This window comes from Phasianus colchicus, chromosome 7 (assembly GCF_987193195.1).
Source record: "Phasianus colchicus chromosome 7, bPhaCol1.hap1.1, whole genome shotgun sequence".
NCBI classification, from domain to species: domain Eukaryota; kingdom Metazoa; phylum Chordata; class Aves; order Galliformes; family Phasianidae; genus Phasianus; species Phasianus colchicus.
The window spans coordinates 13,919,116-13,941,444 of NC_143442.1; the positions used below are offsets into that span (position 1 = coordinate 13,919,116).

The 22,329-nt window shown below is 50.3% G+C and overlaps 1 protein-coding gene across 1 annotated transcript; it reads right to left on the minus strand.

The window, feature by feature from the left end:
• Positions 1-1,355: 1,355 nt before the first annotated feature.
• Positions 1,356-21,831, minus strand: IGFBP5 (insulin like growth factor binding protein 5). Its single transcript, XM_031590568.2, has 4 exons — positions 20,537-21,831; positions 5,211-5,437; positions 4,949-5,068; positions 1,356-4,590 (listed from the first exon to the last, which is right to left on the minus strand). The coding sequence occupies exons 1-4, from the start codon at positions 20,865-20,867 to the stop codon at positions 4,459-4,461; spliced, it is 810 nt and encodes a 269-aa protein (XP_031446428.1). The 5' UTR covers positions 20,868-21,831; the 3' UTR covers positions 1,356-4,458.
• Positions 21,832-22,329: the final 498 nt, after the last annotated feature.

Sequence of the window (22,329 nt, forward strand, 5' to 3'; positions counted from 1 at the left end):
AGGTTGCTGAACACTACAGCCTTGCTGGGCTCGTGTGCCCTGCAGGGATGGGATGGGGATATTCCTGCTCACCAAGATGTTGGGGCAGGATTTCCCACTGCCTGGAGAGCTTTGAGGCTCAGATATCACATCCTGAAGTGTTGAGATTGATTTGGGGTAGCAGCTGGGTGCTCAGCATCATGGGCATCAGATCCTTGGAGACATACAAGAAAATGGTAGATGTAGCACCAAGAGCCATGGTTTAGAGTGGTCACAGGTGTGGGTTGATGGTTGGACTAGATGATCTTAAGGTCTTTCCAACCTTAATGATTCTATGACTCTACAATTCTCTTTCTCTTCATGACCCAGCAGAACATGGGTGCTGCAACCCCACCCCTGCAAATAGCTAAAAAATTACAGCTCAGCAGTAAGGGTGTTCTAAGCTAAACCTTTGAAATTTAGCACTGTCTTAGCAAAGTTCTCTGGGGTCTAAAGCTTGCCTAAGCCATTGCCACCAGGTCACCCTGCCCTGTCGGACCCATAGAGCTGGCTGAGTCCCCAGGCACAGCGTGCTGATGGCAGGGCTGGCACGCAGACACTCTACGAGGGTCAGGCACAAGCTAACTGAATGCATAACTTTATTAAATAAATGCTTTGTCATGAGAAAAGACAAAGATCAAAGAGTAACATAAATTATAAGTTGAATAAATAGTATACAGCAATCTTCACTTTTTAATAAAATGTGAGATTTTTTTTTTTTTAAGTACAAAATGCTAAACAGAGCATTAAGCTCTTCTTCCATTGTCAGTTTTTCACAAACTGCTTTTTTTTTTTTTTCCCACCAGTAAGATTATGAATATTTCTTGTTTACTGGAAAAAAAAAAAAAAAAACCACAAACACAACAAAAACAAAACAAAACGGAAAAAAAAAACCAAAAAAAAAAAAACAAAAAAAAACAACAGAGCTACCGTATGTATGTAAAGCTATAAAAAGCTACCGTAAAATGTGTAGTGAGTATTGCTTAAAGGTAAAAACAAAACAAAACAGGCAGGAAACTCGGAATCTGGTGTGTGAACGGCTGTGGTACAACGGTGGGTGATGTGTGCAGTGACGTCTGTCCCGGTGGCAGTGGCGGGCGGCTGGCGGGGCTGGGGATGGGGCACGGTGAGCAGGGCTCCTCGCCAGGGCCAGGACAGCTGTCTGGAAGCGAGGTGAGCTGTCGGTTGTTAAATATACAATGCTCCGTTTTGGGAAAAACAAAACAAAACAAAAAAACAAAAAAAAACAACACCAACAAGAAAAAAAAAACAATTTTTTTTTTTTTTTTTTTCATGGAGAAGGCAGAGAAAAAGAGAAGGGGGAAGAGAAAGAGAGCGGAGAAATAGTGCAAAATGCTCTTGTACTAGTGGTTTTCGAAGGCCACTGCAGTACAGACAAGGGGTAACCCAGCTGCTGAACATCCCTCATGGGAGATGTGGTCCAAGGACTGTCCTCACCCCTGCTCCAGCTTTTTCCTCTCCATGCAGCCACTGGCGTGCAAAATGGCCAGCAACTCCTTGTGCGCCTCTCTCACGGCAGCTCTCCCAGCTCCCGGTTGTGTCTGTTCTGCTTATCCCACCACAAAATACAAAGCAGGTCCCTCTGCCTCTCTGCTGGAAGTGGTGATGCTTTGTCACCACCCAATGGATTCTGGTGCCTGTGAGTCCACAGCTGGGACCCACTTTGTACTGGGAGGCTGGAGAGTCCTCCTGTGTCCCCCTCCCAGTGTCACCATGGTGGCCATGCCATGAGACCACCACCAGATTGCTCTGCACCCCCCTGGGAGGTAAGTTTACCTCAAAATACACGTTCCTTGTGGACCTGCTGACTCTCTGCCCGCTCCCATTCTGCCCACCCCTAGGCAGCACGGCTCCTTTCTCTGCAGCCAAAGGCTTTCAAGTTTTGGGAAATCAAACAATAAAACAAACAAAAATAAACAAAAGCAAGAAGGAGAGGGAAGAAGAAAGGAGGTAGGGCACTGGGGAAGGTGGTACTGGCCTATAACACTGGGTTTTGTACTGGGACCGGCAATCTGAGGAGGGAGGAGACAGCGTTGATGGTGATCTGTGACCTTGGGGTTTGACACAGCTCCTCCACCTCCCACTATCTTCACCCCACCTCACCCTCCACCCAACTCGATCCGACCTTGCTCCATTTGCCCCAGCCCGAGCTCCCCTCCAGAAACATGGCACAGGGGCTACCCCATCACCCCATTCCTGCATTCTTTTTTTCAGTAGGGGGAACAAGATCCACATATGGTGGCAGTCCCCTCTTCTTTTCAGCATGGGAAGGCACCTCACTCCCAGCTCCAAATGTGCCCCACTGGGTTTTCATGGAAGTCTGTTGGCAAAATCTGGGGGCCATCCAGTCCTGCTCTCCATTGAGACAAGCATCCTTGTGGGTTGCCCACGGGGTTGATTCCATCCCATGGGACACTACAGTGACGGCACTGAACCAGTGATGGGGAGAAGCTTCTAACAGAGCTCCTCAGCACCCATTTCCCCCTCATCTTGGCCCCACTGGTATTGGGAATCACCTCTTCTTCCTTATCCAGCCCCACGAGGTTCAGACCAGCACTGGGGGACACATTGGCTGCATCCTCCCCCCAAGATCAGATGTATACTTCAGATGTCTCCAGGTACACATTCACGTGCCAGGGCCATTATGCCCAGACCCCATGACTCATCTTTACTGCAGGAGATCCTCCCAGCACAGCCACCACAGAGACCCTTGTCATGGGAAATTGAGTCCCAAAATCCAACACGGAAAATAAAAAACCCAATGAAATAGTCAGGAAGGCGGCTATCAGCTGTCCAAGCACACCCGAGGCAGTGGGTCTCCGCACTGCGGTGGCTGCTGTTGCTGAATGAGGATTTGGGTCCTGGGTTACAAGTCCTGAAGACCTGTCACAGAGCTCAATGCAGGCTGGGGAGTTGGCAGAGGGAGTCAGTCGTGGCAGATGTCAGCAGTGTCCGCAATGCAAAAGATGGAGCCTCGTGTTTTCCTACCCCTGGGAAAGGCTGTAATTCAGCCTTAACAAAAAACCAAGACAAAGTCTTTTTTTCCCTCTGGAGCAAACTATTCTTTTTTGGCTGTGAAAAAAAAAAAAAAATCTCCATAGTTGGTCTTTGCCATGTCAGTAAGGGTGGTGAAGGGTTTTAATCCCCAGTCCCCCTGTCCCAATATATGCCTGCTTCATTCTGGGGAGTGATGGAGCATCCATGGAGCTGACACAGATGGAACACCTCTGTAACTCTCTTCCCTGCTCAGTCTGGCAGCTCTCCGCTTGCCTACAGTGAAGCCCTCAAATTGCATGTTTCCAGGCAAGGAGGAGAAGTCACATCTGTGCACATGCATGCACACCACAAACACTTCCATACCCGCTTGGGTGACGTTCAGAGTCTCACTTGTCCAAAACTCAGATTTCTGATCTCCCAAGTCAAGAGGAGCTGCATTGAGAAGGGTATGTCTCCCTTCTGGATTCTTTCTTTTTGATGTTCACGAATACAGTGGGGAGTATTCATGCCGTTGCAGAAGATTTGTGTCCCTCCCCAGCTCATCTCCAGGTGCGCAGTGAATCCTGCTCCTCCTCTTCCTCCTCCTCATCTTCCTCCCAGCATGGTCCAAATCTGCTTGGATCAGGGTGGTCATTTGGGATGGAGATAAGATTGACTTGAATGCATCCCAGCGATACAGGGAAGAAACTCCAGAGGAACGGAGCAAGGAGGGGAAACGCTGATGGCTGCAAGATTTTCTCTCCAGACCCTTTGGAAAATGACTAGCTAACAAAAAATCAAAAATAAAGAAATGAAAAATTGACCCCGCCCGCACCCCGTAGCAGAAAATCACCAACTCGGAGAGCTTTCTATATCGGCATGGGCTCTGCTCGGCGGCAGGGGTGCGCAGGCAGTGCAGGGAGAGGTGCGGGACGGCGGAGCACCCGAAGCTGGCTTGTCTCTGGCTCTGTCCTTTCCTTGCTGAGTCCTTGTTGTCAAGACACTGCTGTAGATTCCGAGTCCTCAGTCTCTTCAGGGTTTGTATTTCTCTTTTCTTCTTTCCTTTCCTTTCCTTTTCTTTTTTCCTTTTTCTCTTTTCTTTTCTTTTCTTTTCTTTTCTTTTCTTTTCTTTTCTTTTCTTTTCTTTTCTTTTCTTTTCTTTTCTTTTCTTTTCTTTTCTTTTCTTTTCTTTTCTTTTTTCTTTTGTGTTTTTTTTTTTTAACTTTTCCTTTCTTCTCTTTTTTTCTTTTCCTTTCTCCTTTTCTTTGTCCCTTAGTTATCTTTTTTGTTCTGTTCCTCTCTTTCTCTCTTTTCTTTTCCTCTCTTTTATTCTTCTTACATGAGATGAAAGGAATCGGAGTCCTGGGGCACAGGGAGGTGCGGAGGGGAGGGTGGAAGGGAGCCTGGGTGGGTGGTGATGGGGCAGAGGGAGGGGATGCGACTTCACTCCACGTTGCTGCTGTCGAATGCGTGACACTGCAGGTCTCCGCTCAGGTAGTCAGTCCCCGGCAGCTTCATGCCATATTTGTCCACACACCAACACAGCCCACGCTTCCGTCCCCGGGAGGGCTTGCACTGGGGAGAGACACACAAGTGCAGAGATGAGGAGCTTGCCACCAGCCTCCAATGCCTCCTTTGTGCAAGGCTGTCAGGCTCAGCCTTGCGCTTTGCTTCTTTTACTTCATCATCTCCATCTCCCAGCCTGGACCTCTCCATTTCCTTCTACCCCACCAGCTCCTGCACGATGCTAGACTCAGGCTGGAGGATGCTCTGGGCCACCAACAAGGCCGACCCCCACCAACCATGCCTGGAGAGGCTTACTACAGTCTTCCCATTATCCCAGTGGAAGAAAAACCTCAGTTCTCTTCATCTGGTTGTGACAGAATAAAGCCTCTCTATGTGGGGAGCATCCCTGCCTCTGGAGGGCTCTTACCTGCTTCCTCTTGTAGAATCCCTTTCGGTCGCAGTTGGGGAGATGCACAGCGCGGGGGACCATCCGCTGGCTGCTCTTCAGCTCCTGCAGGGAGGCCTCCATGTGCCTGCGGCAAGGGCCCTGCGGGGGAGGAATAGAGTATGTTAGGCAGGGAGCCTTGAGCTGCAAACGTCCCCTGGTCCCTCCCTACCGGTACCCCCTGCCAGAGGCACAAAGCCCTCTCACAGCCCCCATTCTATGGAGCAAAGTGGGCAGCACCCACCAGCTCAAACTCTTGCCGGAGCTCGGGGATGACCACGCGGGGATGTGCTGTGTTCTCTGCCATGCCCACAAACTTGGCCAAGGTCAGCTTCTTCCGGCGGTCCTTCTTCAGAGCCTCAGCTTTGAGGTCAGAGAGGCGGCCGTGTTTGGGCCGGTAGGCCTTGGGCGGATAGGTCTCCTCCGTCATCTCCGATGTGGTCGGCTCCTCATGCTCACGGGATTCCCGTTCTGAAAGAAAAGGGATACAGAACCGTCAGGCCTCCAGCAGCTGACAAGGGTTTGCTTGCCCAATCCTGTGCCCAAGGATGCCCTCCTTGAAAGCCTTTTTCCACCTCCTTCCTACAAGCCCTGGTTTTATCCCAATTTTTGGGATTTGGTGTGTATTTCATGTGATCCCAAGCTCAGGACAGGGAAGTGTCTTCTGGGCTTGGGTCTGGAATGGGATCTTACATACAAGGCCACCGTTATTCGCACAGTTTCAGTAGAGAATGACTGGTTATCTGGATGGTTATCCCTCATCCAGAGAGGACCAGAGAGGACACAAAATGTGGGGGAGAAGTCCCTCTTTAGCAATGTTGGGAGGATTAAATGATAAACTCACATCTCAACCTTGCAGATGCAAGAACAAAAGACGAGATGACTCCAAAGTCAAGGACTATCAATTAGCAAAGATGCCACGCTGCTGGACAGACACACTGGCAGAGATGCTGAAGACACTGACCGGAGTCCTCAGCCTGCAGTGATGCAGGTAAAGCCAGAGGCAATGCTGCAGAGTAATGCTGCCTGAACATAGCTATCAATGATGATACCAGGGGCAAGGGAAGGACATATTTAGGTTCTGCCCATGGCCCCGTGCACCCCCTCACATCGCCTCAGCATGACCTGCGCCGGATGGATGCAGTCAGGAGCCCTACTCGGATATATATAGGAGAGAGCTGATGACAGTCTAAACTTAGCTGACTTGTGACCTTTAGTACAGCCACCAGAGTGAAAAAGGGCTATATCTGGACTAAATCTGAATACGGTTTAAATCTCCTGAGGCTGCTGTCTCCCAGACAGTGGTTCCCAGGAGTCCAGTACTGATGCTGCCAGGTTTGTGCTGGGACCAGCAGGCAGGCACGGGAGAAGCCACTGCAGCAGGATGACAGGCACCAGAGGGGCTGAAACAACAAGGCAGACAGGAGTGACCCTGCAGATGGCTGCCCTATCAGGCTGCACATGGGTGCATGCCAGTCACTGGCCTCCACTTTTCAAAGCTGGGAAGATTTCCATGGACACGTATTTACTAAAGCAGCCTCTTTTTTCTTCTTTATTCTTCCACAAGGTTGGAAGAGGTTGATCAGCATACCAGACTCAGCACCCTCCAAACTACCCAAAGCAGCACAAATGACCCCATCCATCATCTTTGGGACTCACATGTATATCCAGGACAGGATCCTCTTGCCAATTTGCCCCATGACATTCATGTGCCCATATTTTTGCCTTGTTGCAGGATTTCGGGGTCACTCCCCTATTATAAGGAGATGATGGACAGGGGATAGGGAAGAGATTGATTATATTGGGAATGTACAGAGTGCAACTGAAATGCACACTTTGCCACAAGATGCTGCTGCAATCCAAGGTCTGAAAGGAGCCATGAGACATCCTCAGTGAACAAGCCCACCCACAGTAATGACATACTGCCTCTTCTGTCCCTGGAGCTCCCCTGGCACTGACTGCTAGGGCATCTTCCTGGGCTGCCCTTTCATAGCAGGTAACCCTACAAGAACACAACAGATTGCAGCTGTCCTGCGCAGTACCTGTGCAGTAACAAACAAGAGAGGCACGGTTACCTGGACAGCCCTGAAATAACAAACAGGACACAGCAGTGAGGATTCAGAGAAACAGCACAGAGTGTCCAGTCCCCTGGAACCGTGGTGCAATGGGTGTTTGCAGGAGCTTGTGTCCACTCATATGGTCAGCAACTTGAGCTTCTGCAAACACCTTGTTCCTCTGTTTCCTGCAAGCTGCCAGAAAGCCAGAGCAGGCTGGGAGCCAGGGGCTAACGTGGAGGAGCCCTTTTGGCAAGGACAGATGGGAAGCAAAGGAGCTCTGCACTCTGCAGAGGAAGCGAGGGCTGGTGAGCACTGAAAGCTGCCCAGCTCCCACCTGAAACCAGCTCTTCCGGCAGAGCAGAAGCAGCAAATGGAACAGACTCCTTTTGACTCCCTTGGAATGCACACAGCCATGGAGGAAACAACAGTGCCTGGTTTAGGTCTTTATCTCCCAGTGAGAACTCCATAGATCCCTTTTCTCTGCCCTCTGGTGATTTTTAACCTAATTTCCTCCAGCAACAAGGCTGAATCTCATGCACCTGTCCATCTGTTCCCTAATTGGATACTAACAAGCCAATTTTGACAAATTGAAGGGCAGAGGTCCCTGACATACAAACTCCTGACAAGCTCTGGGCAGATGGTGAGGGACCTTCATGATGTCAACATGAAGGGATTGTCAGAGTTGGGGCAGCACTGGCTACCCTCAGTCCCTCCCTTGCCCCTCAGCCATCTGACCTGCATCAACCTGCAGCCACTCCATGCCTCTGGGACCATGTCAGCATCTCCAAAGAATCGTCTACCAGCCCATCCTTACCCACTGGCTCATTCCTCAGCCATCACCTGCCACACAGGGCAGGCACAGAGCAGTCAGCATTATGTGTCTGCTCCCAAGGAGATGCCGATGGAAAGAACACCCAGTTTCTCTGTAGGAGCCCTAATTGCATCTGAGACTCAGGAAAGAGGCAGGAGTTTCTCCTCCCTTGCCATCACCATCAGGCCTGATGCGTGACCCCTCCTTGTCTACAGCCAGGGCCAACTCCCATCCACCTTGGCAACAGGGGGACAGCCTGTGCACCTCCTCACACCTGGTCCCAGCCTGTGGGCAGGCTGTGTGCAGAGGCAGGGCTACACCTCCCAGTCTCAGCTCCATGGGCAGCAGGAGGTGAGTGTGTCTCACCACTGTCATCCCTTCTACACAGTGACCTGAGGAGGAGGTCACTGCTCAGTAGATGTTGTAGACTCGATGGCCGCACTGAAGAGTGACACTGCTGAGAATACTGGCTAGCTTGGAGGTGGGACTCTGGCTGCAGCCATCTCAAGGGGATGGTGACCCTGTGGCCAAGGCAGGAGACTGAACTCAACTCAGGGCCACCTCATGACTTCATTTCTGGTCCTGGTGCTATGGTGCTCATGGAGGAACCCAGGAAAAAGCAGAGAGCAGCTGGAGACCAACCTGCACGGCTCCAGCACGGGTAAGGTCAGCAGAAGGGCTGTGCTGCTGATGTCCTAATTTGTACAGGTTCTCATCAGCCCTGGGAGGTACAATGTACCCTCAGCTGAGTGTGGGCTGTCCCCTGCCCTAGGGACTGAAGACTTAGCATCAGGGCTGGCCAGGACAAGTTCTCTAGCAGTCCTTCCCTCCAGGAACTATTTCCACCCTTCCAGTGTAATAGGGACACAGAACAGCAAAATACTGGTCACAGGGAAGCCACAAATTCCTTCTGCTGTCCTCAGTAGTCACCGCCCAGGACAGCCTGTGCATCTCCTTACACCTGGCCCCAAACCAGCCCTGCCACTCTCATGCTCCAGAGGTTTTGGACACAGTGTGCGCGTGTGCACGTGGGTGCGTGAGAACACTGCCTCCCTGCCCATTTGCACTGCAGAGCTGAGCAGGAAGTGTTTTCCAAATGACTGGGAGGCTTGAATTTTTGTAACAAATTTCCATTGGTTTCTGGCAGGAAGGTAGGAAAAGTACCTATTGACTGCTGCTGCTAATGATCCGTGCTCATTACATCCACAGGCCACTGCTAGAGAACTTGCTGTCCTGTTCAAAAACTGGAAAAAAAGCCATGTGCACCTAAGAAGTACAGGCACAACCATTGCCTCTAATCTTTCTCAACAGCCTACTTGATTACTGTCATGATTATTACTATTTACAGCACAAACACTAACATAATACACCATTTAAACAGGAAGGTGCTAAAGAAAGACACAACAGGGATCTTAGTTAAACTTCAGCATGGGAACAACAGCATTTCTCCATCTCCATCCTTTCTGCTGCTGCTTCTGGCTGGGCAGCAGAAAGCAACTTCCCTTGGCTGCTCGTGGCTGGGAGAGGAGAAGCAATGGTGCTGCCCCTGAAACCAGCATCAATACTTGCAGATAATGTAAAAGATGTACCTATTTTTCTTTAGATTGGATTTTATGCAGGAATGCTGGGCTCAGGTCTCCAGCCGGTATTTCCCTGTTTGTCCCGACTCCTGACCCACACTAAAACCTGGGATGGGCAGGCAAGTTCTCCAGCCTGCACTTGCATCTTTGACCAAGAGAGGAAATTAAAAATCCCTCCTTCAGCATATAGGGACAGTGTCTGCGTTCCCAATGGGCAGGCAGGAATGGGATGCAGAGCAGGAGGGTCAGCTCATCTTGCACCCTTTGGCAGTCAGAGAGCACAACCGAGCAAAAGCATTCCTGAGCTCCCCAAAGTCCACGGGGACCAGCCCATTCACCACCCTAATGAAGAAAAGCTCATTTATATTCCCACAGCTGGCACAACTTACAGCGTGGTGATGAATGACCCCCAGCCCTGCTTGGATGAGCACAGAGCTGGCTCTGGCACGATGCCCATGGCTGGGGTCACTGCCATGGACCACCGCCCGGTGAAGTCAGGCAGTGATGTCAGGCGGCGGCCATCCAGCCAAGGAGGAGGAGCAGCCAGGGCCAGGGATGCGGGCTGCAGCCAGTCCCTCCACTAGCCCGGGGTGTTGGCTGCAGGAGAGCCAGCTGCAACACAGCTTGGACTTTTGACGAACTTTTGTGCTTTTGTGGAGATTCAGTGGTGGGTCGGCGTGGGAGCATGCTGGTGAGGCTTGAAGGCGATGAGAGACTGGGAGGAGGCACCACACACTGAGAAGGGCTGGAAAACAGCAGCCTGGCTTGGAAAGGACAACCTCTGCCAATGGCCATCCCACTTCCTCTGAGACTACAGCATATGCAACAGGCATTTACAACAGATCTGACACAGAGGCTTTTGGATGGCTAAACGCCATGACTTGGTCATTGTGGGGATACTGCACCCTCCAAACTGCAGTAAGCCCCATCATTTGGCTAAGGTGCTGATTTTAGGGTGGAACATCACATTTCTGGAGGCCGCAGTCTCTCCTCATGTGACTCCATTGGTCTCACTTAAGCTGGAATTAAGAAAGGTAAATCCCATTGCCTCTTCAGTATGGGTCTATCTGTGGATTATTATGCAGCTCTCATGGGAGGCTGTGCCAAACTGTCTTACATATACAGGTGCACTGTTAAGAAAACCCACACTCTATTTCCTTCACTGGGAATTAGCCAAAGAGCTGCAAAAATAAGCAAATTACCTTTGTGACCTGCTGACTGATGCAAGGAAGTCTTTAGTAGTCAAAACACTGTGAAGCAGCCGCAAAAAAATCCATAGATCACTGCCCAAAAACCACAGGGAAAGAGCTCTGGGAAAGAGCTCAGGGAAAGAGCTCTGGGATACCTTGGTGCCTCAAATCCCTACGACAGCATGAAGAATGTCTCTAGGACTCCACTTTCTTGTACTACAGAGACAATATTTAAGAGAAGTCTATGGCTTGGTGGGACCAAGCTCAGGGAAGGGATGGAAAAGCAGCCAGACGGCTAGAAGTACTCAACTCTAGGTTAAGACTTATCTCATTTTATTAAGCTGAGACCCAGCAGGATGCTCAGGAACACCTGAAGAGCCTTGGAGACAGATGGCAAAGGGATGTACTACGCTGGGGCTTTTTTTCTCTCAAGGTATTGCTTGAGCTTTGCTGAAATAGCCTGGAAGACCAGCTCTTCTCTCAGGAGATTAATGTCTCAGCAGAAACCTGTGGATGCAGATTCTGCTGCATCAGCCAGGGCTCACCTGCAGAGCGTGAATATCAGGTGCTTGGGCTGCCCCAGGTTCACACGGGATTGATGGGAAAGGGAGATCATTGTCCTGATGACCTCGGTGTCCTCACACAAAGCCGGATGGAGAAGAAATGCAGCTCAGCATGTGGGAAGAAGCTCTCAAGGGAACCAGCTCATGTTTACTTCTGCTATGGAAGCACAGGGCCTATCTGTAGGAACGGATCTCCAGGTCAGCACTAGTTCTCTGCCCTGCCAGCAAATGCCAAGAAGGCGGGAGAGGTAAAGCTGTGGCAGCTAGAAGCATACAGAAGGATCAGTGCAGTTGTGTAACAAATGATACTTCCCTGGGCTGACTTTCCTTGCTGCAGCCACAAAGTAAAACTCCCTGGGAGCAACTCTCCAGAGCAAGCAGAAAAGCAGGTTTAGATATGGGTAGCTCCATGACAACATTTCCTTCCCTACGTGTGCTAGCTGTTAGTTCATCAGGCCCCAAGCATCCACGCTGTGCTGGAAGAGCTGGGCTTGGGTTAGCTGGGCAGTTTCTGACCTAACATGCAGAAGCAATGACTGGCGCTCACCAAGAGGTGGTGTCTTTGATTTGGCTCTTTCTCTCCAGAGAGCTCTCAAATCTGACTGAGATCAGTTCTCAACACAGGTTTTAGAGTTTGCACTGTGTATATAAGGCACACAAAATTGGGGTGAGGGTTTGTGGTTAACAGTCAGTGTGACCAAATTTGTGGTTCACAGTGGCAATCCAATCGTTTCCGGTAAGGTGCAACCTAAAATACCCAACAAGTAACTGGGTTAGGAAACTTTTCAGTCTCTTCCTCCTAAAAAAATGAATAAACATCCATCCATCTCAATTAAGTAATGTTGATGTGCACCATCTTGAAAATTGCAGGCACTCTGCTTCTAGATAGCTGCTTGTATCAGCCTGACACTTCGTGAACAAAGTTATCTGCCAGGGAACTGAACTGGCAGGTGGAGAGGAAGGAAGTATTCAGGATCAGATTTACATCAAAAAGCTCCTGTAGCTGATGCACTGATGATAGGAAGATAAAACATATTTCTTTCACATCATCTGGAGTCTGCAGATGTTTCCCATTCCATATGCTGAAGCTGCAGAAGAATCTGAGAAATGAAGACCCAGAGAAATCTAAATAAATCATCTTGCAACAGCATAGTGACCAAGATATACTTTTTCTTCCTGGAAAGGATGAAATCATTGAGTCTTTCTTAGTCTTGTATGCTTTCCAACAAATCCACCCTACTGGCAGATTCCACTGGTTGCAATAAAGGCATCGAAGAAGATACCATGCTGCCAAGGAACTAAAAGCAGAGAAGAGTGGAAAAGGAAAACTCAGGGCAGAAGATTGCATGACTGCCTCTGTAACTGATGGTAAAAATCTGGAGAAGCTCCCAGCAAACATCATTCAACTCTTTACTGACAGTTTCTCCAAGAGGCTTAGCTGTGGCAAAAAGAAAGGAAATCCCTTCATGAAAAACAAAAGTGCTTTCTCATCTTCTGAATGAAAACAAAAGGGACTGAACTGCTCATCTGGCTACCAGCTGAGACGACCTGAAAAGCAACTGCTGCTGGGGTTTTCTTCCAACCCTTCACACCTCCTTCCCTCATAAGGAAGAGAAAACCAAACCTTTTGCCTCCCTCTAGAAGGAAGTGAAGGCGTGTTAGATGGAATCTGGAGATGCACCTGTTTGAGGTGCTGAATGAGAACTGGTCAAACCCCACAAATATTTCACACGTGCAGTTATGACTGCAACCTCCTGCTGAGCCTGGATGAGTTTCTAGGACTTTAGCCCGACTTTCACAGCTCTGCCTTAAACCAGATGGAAAAGATCTGTGAGATCATTCATTGCTCATCTCTGTGTCAGCACCAGATGACACATCGTCACATGTACTGTCCAACCTGACTTTTATGAGCGCCAGTGATGAGATTTCCACCTCTGCCCTCAGGCCTCCTTTCTGCTTCCTTAGTGGTCCCTCTGTCAGAAAGCTGCGCTGGGTAGGTCTCGCCATTATGTCATCTCTCCATTCACTTAAGAAGTACCACAAAACAGTACCAGAAGTTTGATGTTCACACCCAGACAATATTGCTAAGAAGAAACTTGCTCAAGCCTGAACTGAACTGCTGCTCTTGCCCCTCTTTGCCATCTCCCTCCCTGCACTGTATGTGGTGTAACCCAACCAACTTCTCTTGGTCCATCAGTATGCAAAGATTGCTTTTCAATGTTAAAAAACATCAAGATTTCCTCAATGCAACAAAGTATACAGGATACAGTATACAGGCCTCCATTTTGGGGTCTGAAACTCAGATCACACTAACAGGTCTTGAGGCTTTCCAGAACTAATTCCCTGTTGCATTTTGCTGTTGTTTTTCCCCACAACTTCAAGCCTCCCTGGCTGTTATAAAAAAAAAAAGAACTGAATACTGAAATGGCAGTGAAATGATGCAGTAAAAATCCCCCCGCTTCTGCTATTTCTTCAGCCACAAATAAAAGGGAATGTTACAGCCACATGGATGTCTACTGTGATTGCTACACAGTTATGAGATTTCCTAATACAACTTTTTTTTTTCTTCACTTTTCCTGCATCTCTTTTAAATTAAAAAGAGAAAGCCAGGTTCCATCACCATTCACTGGCTTAATTACTAGGGTTTCATCATTAGTCCAATGCATAACATCTAATTTCTTAAGCAAGAATAATGAAAGAGTCTGTAGATTCAATTATTTTCACAGGGCAACTTCCATCCAGATTGGAAAAAAGAAAATATTTATGCTGTATTTAAAAAAAAAAAAAAAAAAAAAAGACCGCAGGTCAACTTTGCCCCCAGTACTGCCTTTAAGATACATTCCTTCTCTTGTCTGTCTGGAGGATCATTTCCTTAAGTATCTGTCAGGATTACCTTCTCCCCCTAAAACAGCAACCAGACAAGCTATCTCCATCAATATAACAATTTTCTCCATCAGTGAACCAGCTGTGTCCATCCAGCAAGCAAACAAACCAAACTCTGCAATAACAGCCCTCAAGGCAGGCAGCTTGGAATTGCTTCGGAAGTGCAATTGGAAATGCTTTCCAATCCTACAACAGCATCTCTAAGTTTTCCTCTTCAGTCTTTCGAAGACTGAGGTATCTGGCTCCCACAGAGGGGATTAGGTGTCTACGTTGCTCTGGATCTCAGTCATGGGAAAAAGGTACACAGCATCTTTCAGGATCGAGCCTTGCTTGGCAATGATGCGCAGCCAGTGGAGCTCGGACTGATGGGCAGTTTGCACACTTGTCCTGGAAACATCATAAGCAGACAGCAGATCCTTCAGAACATGCTGAGAAATAGCTTCCTTGAGAGCAAACTTGCCTACATCAAAACACTGAGAGTCCCAAATTTCTGCAAACACATTATGCTGGCTCCTGCTAGGATTAACTGCGAGCAGGTGGATTGACATAAACACTAAGGGGTCCCCTTAGATCACCACCATCAAAGAGCCACTTCAAAAACAACATCTTGCTGAGAGTTGCCTTGGCTACACAGCTGAAGGAATAGAAAGAGAGTGTTTGGTGGGGGAGCAGTGGGGAGACGACAGGAGATTTCACTACTTTTTCATCAGATGTGATGTGACCCTTCCCAGACAGGCTGACACACAGTGTAACCTGTGCCTGGCGATCTGCAGTGGCATCCCTGGGGCCTGGGAGCATGAGCACAGCTGTTCTGTGGCCTCCTGGCATCCAGCACATAGTCCTGAGGACACCCAGCCTGGAGGTTGCTCTCTCCTCCTTGCAGCAGAGCATCCTTGTGATTTTTGCTACACCTGTCCTGAGGATAAGCAGATTATACCAATCTTTTTTTACCTGTAAAAAGCCTCTTTACTACGTGGTTATTATGCAGGCTGCTAGGGAAGCCAAACTCTTGTCATTTTTGATCTCTGCATGCACCCTATCTTCCTGTTGCTTGCCACCCCTCAACACTGGAGGTTATTTTTCCTGTCCTCAGTTTGCCACATCTCACCAAACTTGCCATCTTTTCCCAATCCAGGTCTCATTTCCCAGATTCCCAAAGGCCACATGTTGCTACCTGGGCAAAGAGAAACTTGCAGACTCCCAGCACCAGTCACCACAGCTCCCTGCACATATTCTCCAGTCCTGGCATGGGGCAGGAGACAGATGAACAGCCAGAGAGAAGGTGGATGGACAGTCCTCAGCAAGCCACAGCCTGTTCACACCTTCACTGGGGTATCTCCAGTTACTCAGGCTGTCAGAGTACGTTACACAGACTTAGTCCCTCCAGAAAATACAGCCCACAATTCCAAGCTCAGCATGTGAGCTCAGATCCATGCATCTGGCACAGAGAACTATCTTGCCTCTATCTTCCCTTACCTCCTGTTGATACGCTCACCTGCTGCATCTCATCTCTCAGTCCTCAGTGGGAGGAAAGGGTAGGCTGCTGTGTGTGTCAGTATCTGATCTTTATGGCCAAACACCCATGTTCTAGTCATTAAGCAGAACCACGTAAGAGAGATTTACACGTGCTTCCAGGAAACCATTCTGCCCCCAGAGACAAAAATGCTGTGTGTTTGCACACATTAAATGTTTGTGCAGGCATGTGTGGGTGTGTGAACATGAGTACATGTATGTGTATGTTCACATGCATATCTTCCCTGTGCATAATAACTCTGCTGCTCAGCAGCCCACGTTAAGGGGCAGGTGTGCTCAAACCAAATTCCTCTTTCATTTATGTCTGACCTTGAATTAACACTACTAAGTGCTTGGGGAAAAATACAGGCAAGATTTGCCACTGGGCCATTTTATCTGCCCTGAGTTAGTGCAAGTGAAAAACAAGTCACAACATTTCTCTACAGCTTGTCCTCTGTTGCTGGCCTTCCTGGTTTGGGTGAGGAGCACCGGGAGTCACCACTGCCATAACAACTTGGCGCAAAGCTGTTCAGTGCAGCGAGCAAAGCTCGCAGTGGACGTTAGGAGGAAGCAGAGCACCGTGCTCTGCGAGCAAGTACAGCCGACTCGCTGCCTCTCCTCCTCCCTGCTGTACCGACATGCGTGTGCCAAACGTGTGCCGGGCACGGGATGCTGGTACGCGAGCACTAACGGCAGGAGGCACACTGCCTGCCTCCAGCATCCCTCCTAGCTGCAGAGGCTCCCATGTAAGGCCAGCCCCAGCACTGCAGGCAGTGGTACAGCTCTGGGCGGGCTCCCTGGGAGCCGGTCCAGGCTGACAGCCGTGCGCGGGAGCTTGGAGTCGCTCCATCACTCGCGCACGCACGCACGCACAGAGCCACGTCTCTGCTCCGGTGAACTTTGCTGGCACCAGGCAGGAATTTCGTTTGGATCAGCTACTTAATATTCTTGCTTCTTCCTTAGAAACCAGGCTGCCGAAAAGACTCCCCAGCCAAGGCTCCTCCTTTCCTGTTTGAACCACCCCTTGCTCCTACCCCCATACATGCACACCACAGAAACCCAGCTTTCTTGCTGGCACCTGATGGATTTCACCTTTTTTTTTTTTTTTTTTTAATATATTGATAATGTTGTTGAAACTTCAGATGAGAAGAAAAATGGTTTTTTTCCTGTTTTGGACAGGAGACTTTGGGCCTGTTCTGTAGCTTTTGCCTTGACAGGTCGGAAGCTCTTTGCACAAAGGATCCTGTGCTTGGCTCTGCACCCCAATCCCATAGCTGCTGCCCACCTCAAAACCCTGTATCCACATCCTGCATTGCCGTGCCAAGGGAGGGGGAAGAGAAGCAGGGTGGGGAACATGTTGGGCTGGATGAGGGACTGCACCCAATGCAAGCTGCAGAAAACCTGGGCTCTGCAGCCCTCCTCCTCCTCCTGCTTCCAGCTGACGCAGCAAAGACAATTTTCTTAGCGCTAATTCTGCACCCCCCCCCCCTTCCCCTCCTGGTTATCATTGGCTCACGGTTTCGTGGGGAAACTTGCCAAGTCTCGCTTGCTTTCTAGAAAGCGAAGGAACGGCAGAGGAGAAGGAAATATTTGACAACCTTTGTTTTTCCAGCAGCCCGTTTGGGGCGGCAGGCTGTGCTCGGTGCCCCGTGCTCCCGGCGCTCGGCCTGACCTTGCTGTGTCAGCAGGAGGAAGTCTGGCGGGAGCACAGGGCAGCGGAATGGAAAGACGTGGTGAGTTTCAAACAAAACCTAAACCAAACAGAGCAAACCCAGAATCCTGAAGCTTGTGCCATAAATGAAGCTCATTCATGGTTTTTCTTTCTTTCATTCTTTTTTTTTTTAACCAGGAACGTCAATTACAGCGCAGCAGTGGTGTTTGGCTTTCGGTAAAGGACAGTGTCTGGCTGCTGTGCCAGCCAGGACTACAGGGACCATCCTGTCACTACCTACACATCAGCCTACTGAAAACAAGCATTACCAAAGCCCTTTAATCCTACATTTGCTTTCATTTCCGACCCATCTGCCAGCCAGCAGCACATCCTGCATAGCGTTCCTCAGCACCACTGTGCCCAGCTCACAGAAGAGGAAACTGAGGCACAGTGCCCGGGAGCATCCTGTCCCCACGCAAAACATCTGCTCAGCTGCAGAGCCAAGCCCGGCCTCCAGCCCTGTGCTCCTGCACTGTTCTCCTTGCGCCTCCACCTTGGCTATAAGGAGGATAGCATCTGTGATTTTCAGCTCAGCCAGCACGAGCGCAGAAATAGATAGAAATGCAGTTAGATCTCGTCCTTGCCACTGTCCTGTAGTTCATTTTACAGAGTGCTGATTCTTTCTCAGGAGTTCACAGCTCAGGGCCAATTTTGGTCACTGATAGATCGGAGGGCCCGGCCAGCTCCCCCAGCACACAGTCCTTGAGCTGCTGGCCAAACTGGCAGAGGCCAGAGCGTTCAAGTCAAACTTCATTTCTTTCCTTGCCCCGTTGCTTAGGAACACGCCTATGAAAATATACTTTGTTCTCACACGCTACCAGTCAAATGCCAAGAGACTTTTTTCCTTCTCCCATCCTCAGGAATTCCTGATTTATTTTTTATTTGTATTTTTTTTTAATTTTTGGCAAAGCTGGGGAGAAATCTGCCACTCTGCCTCCTGCAAAGCATCCCCCACTGGAGGTCAACCAAAATCCACTGAAATGAGCCCCTGTGGCACTCGGGTACAAACTCAAAGTTCAGGTGGTGCCAGCAGTGGTTTTGCAACAAACCTGCACCGTCTGTCCTACTGCCCTCTGTGTTTCTTCTGAGGGTGCTCCCACCCCAAGCTAACCAAAAGCAGCAATGTTACCAGGAGACCAGGCACGCTTTGCATGCAGAGCACCCGCTAAAGGACCAGACTCCTCGGGCAGGTGGAACTCAAGGAGATTCATGCAAGAAGCCAAGAGACAAAGATTTGTTGGGGGCTTCAGACTGCAAAGGGCACGCTGGCTATGTGTGCAAGGCTCAGCTCTGCTCTCACTGCAGGGCTTGCTGTCCCAAGCACACTGCCTCCCGGACATACAATGGAGGGAAATAAACCCAGCGGGTGACACACTGCGGGATGCTCTGCATAGCTCATCTGGGAGTGGGTTCTGAGCTACCTCCTGCACTCCTGGATGGGAAAGGGGTTCCTGGCTTCCTGCTCTGCTCCCCTATACCCCGTGGCTCTTGCTTCATCCAGGTCTCCTGCAGAAGGCTGAGCTCAGCTTTGCTGTCAGTTTTAGGGGAGGATGGACACTTTTTGTCATTTGGTGCAGGGAAAGTGGTATGTCGATGTATATGCACACACAGAAATTGTGTTTGCTCTGAAGGATGGCGCATAACAGCACAAGTAGCAATAAAGAAAAAATACTAAACGCATCAAGATTTATTAGGTGCTGGAAAGGAGAAGTGAACTCTCATTGTGCTGATACAAGCAGCAGCTTCCTAACAAGCAAAAATGACGTTTTCCTGGACCAAAAAGACTTGGAGAGCCTTGGTTCTGCTTTTTGCTTTTTTTTTTTTTTTTGCCAAGTGGTTTCCTGGGTCCCTTTGACACCTCCCTGCCCTCCTGTATTCCATGGCAGAAACACAGAAGTGTTGCACAGGGGGAACCAACCCTGAAGCAGCCACAGATCCTGCAACGGGAGTGCAGCAAGAGTCCAAGCGAAGCAGCACTTGCGTTCGTGCTTTTGTCACGTGCAAGGTGCAAGCATTTCAGCTTGGCTTTGAGCTACTGCTACCATGCCAGCCTTCATACTTGCTTTTAATGTGTTCTTTCTGGCTGTTAGCTACACTGTCATTCTTTTTTTTGCATTCAGATTCCCTGTTCCTAATGCACCTGCTCTTTTCACCTCCCAGTGCTAAAGCCCTTTGCCCAACAAAGACATCCAGCAGCCGGCAGCCAGGAGCAGGCTGCAACAAGGTGAAAGAGGGAGTCTGAATGCCAAAGCAGGAGGGTTTGAGGGATGCAAGGGGTGCCTTGCCCAGAAGGATCCCCTGGAGCTCAAGCTGCAGAGCCCAATAGCAAGGTGGAGAGAAAGGAGGTCAGGGAGAGGGCAAGGATGGAGATGAAGGAGAGGTAGAAAGGATTCAACTGGGAAAGGTCTCAGATGCAGCTGGAAAGCGGGGGAAGAAAACTCTCCTAGGAATGGGTCAACCTGGAGGCGATGGACAGGACGATGTGGGATGATGCAACAGGAGATTCAGCCAGGACATGGATGGGAAAGATGGATAAAGTGGTTCAAGGTATGGAAGGGCAGCTGAGAGGATGGAAAAAGAGCTGGGGCTAGGGGGGGGGAGAGCAGTTGGAATTATGGGAAAGTAGCTGGGAAAGCAGTAAAGCAATAGGGGGATGGCAGAACAACCAGGGGAAGTGATAGTGGTGGAGAGCAGCTGGAAAGCTGGAAAAGCATCTGGGGGCTTGGGAAGGCAGCCGACAGAGGAGTGGGGAGAGGAAGGGATGAGGAAATAGCAGTAAGGATGAAAGAGCTGCCAGGGGATGTGAGAAAGAGAGGGTGGAAGGATGGCAATGCGGCTGAAAGAATGGCAAAGCAGCTGCTGGTGGTGGTGGTGGTGGTGGAGGGAAATGGAAGAGTGGCCAGAAAGAACACGGTGGGGAGGGGAAAAGGAAGAGCAACTGGGAATGGAAAGAGAGCAGAAGGATGGCAAACAGCTGGAAAGGTGGAAAAGCAAGCGAGGAGCACGGAAGAGCACCTGGAACGCTGGAAAATGCAGCCGGAAGGATGGGAAAGCGGCCGGCGGGGGCAGGGAAGAGCAAGCGGAGGGAGGGAGTGGAAAAGCAAGCGGAAAGCTGGAAGGGAGCAGCCGGGAGGGCGGAAAAGCAAAGCGGGAGGGTGCGGAAGCGCTCCCGGAAGAGGGAAAAGCAGGCGGGGATGGAGGGGAGGGGGGCAGCGGGAGGATGGGCGCAGAGGAGAACGGCTGTTCGGCCGCGGGGCACTCACCGGCCTTGGCTTGCTCGCGGTAGCTCTTCTCGCTGAGGCAGACGGCGGTGCCGTGGAGCAGGGCGTGCAGCGGCTTCTCCTCGCCCTGGCGGGGCAGGCAGCGGAGCCCTCGGGCGCAGCGCTCGGTGTAGACGCCGCAGGGCTGCCCGGCGGGCAGGGCGCAGGTGAGGCAGCAGCCGCAGCCCGGCTCTTTCACCAGCTCGCAGCCCAGCGGCGGCGGAGGGCACAGCGACAGAGCTTTGCCGTCGCACGGTTCGCACTGAACGAAGGAACCCAGGCACCGCGAGAGCCCCGGGCAGGCGCCCAGCAGCACCAGGAGCCGCAGCAGCATCGCGGCGGGGGGATGGATGCTGCGGGACGGGGCGCGGGGCTGCCGCCGGCGGGGGCGGGGGACGTCTGCTTCCCGCTTGGCCCCTCCGAGAGGGGGGGAGGAAAAAGAAAAAAAGAAAACTGGAGAATTTAAAAAAGAAAAGGGGCTGAAAGCGCAGCCCCTGTTTGCGGGCACCCCAGGCTGAGGGTTATTCTCGGGGTGCGAGAGCTTCCCCGCTTTTCTTTTTGCTGTGGGAGAGGGTCTACGTTTGCTTTGGGTCTTTTTCTTTCTTTTTTCGCCTGGAAATGGGGAATTGCACGGCGATCCGCGGGAGCGCAGAAAGAGAAAGGGAGGGGAGGAGGAGGGAAAGGGAGAGAAGGTTGCACGGGGAGCTGCAGCCTACAGGTTGCAGGGGTTGGGGAGTGGGATGGGACCGCACACACACGCAAGCACACGCACCCAAAGGGATGGGAGGAGGCAGGTTGGGAAGGGAGCAAAGTTCCTTGAAACCCAGCGTCCTGCTCTTATGGCATCAAAGCAGTCAAGGGGGGGGGGGGGGGGGAGAAAAGAAAAGCGCAGGAGAAGGAAGAGGGGATGCAAAGCTCCCCTTCCCTCCCCCTTCTTCTGCAGGAGGAGAAGAAGTCTCTCCCGACGCAGCGAGCTGCTGGGAAGCGTGGTATGAAGCAAAGTGGTGTTTCGATCGGTTCTGTTCAACCCTCTCGCTTTCCTCTTCCAAGGTTTGAAAAATAAAAAAAAATAAAAAATTAAAAAAGTGAAGAAAGAGAAAAAGCCCCCAAAAATGGCAAAAAGAAAAAAAAAAAAAAGGAAAAAAGAAGTTTTCTGCAAAATGGAAGTGTTTGGTTGGAAAGTCTGCAGAGGAGCGGTAAAAAACAGGGAGAAAGAGGGAAGAAAAAAAAAAAAAAGAAAAAGGAAAAAAAAATCCACTTTGTAGATCTCCCAACACTTTTCCCCTGGAGAAGTTTCTAAAGAGACTGAATACTGCAGAACAGGCTGTCTTTTAAATAGACTGCCCCTGGCTGCCTGCCAGCCCCTAGCTGCAATTTGAGATCCCAATGACACCTCAGCTTGACTGGGTGCCAGCAGCCAGGGCCCTATCAGTGCACACTCGAGCCGGTGGGGGTGGGGTGCGCAGCTTCTGACTTCTGGGCTTCAAACCCCGGGCAGTGATCAAGGATAATATTATGAGGAGAGACAAGGGGAGGAGGAGGGGGAAAGGGAAGGCGAGGATTGGGAGGGGAGAGGCAGGGGGAAAAAATAGTTGGGATCTGCACGGTTTTAAATATATATATATATATTTAAATATATACGTGGATATATAAAAGAAAAATGGTTGCAATTGGGTTGCAGGGCATCTGGTGAGAGAACTGTGAGTTTAGGGAGGTAGGGGGACGTTGCATCTTCAGGGCTTGCTATTGAGACTGACTGCAGTCTTGCTGGTGAGATGGGGACTCCTGTGCCCTGC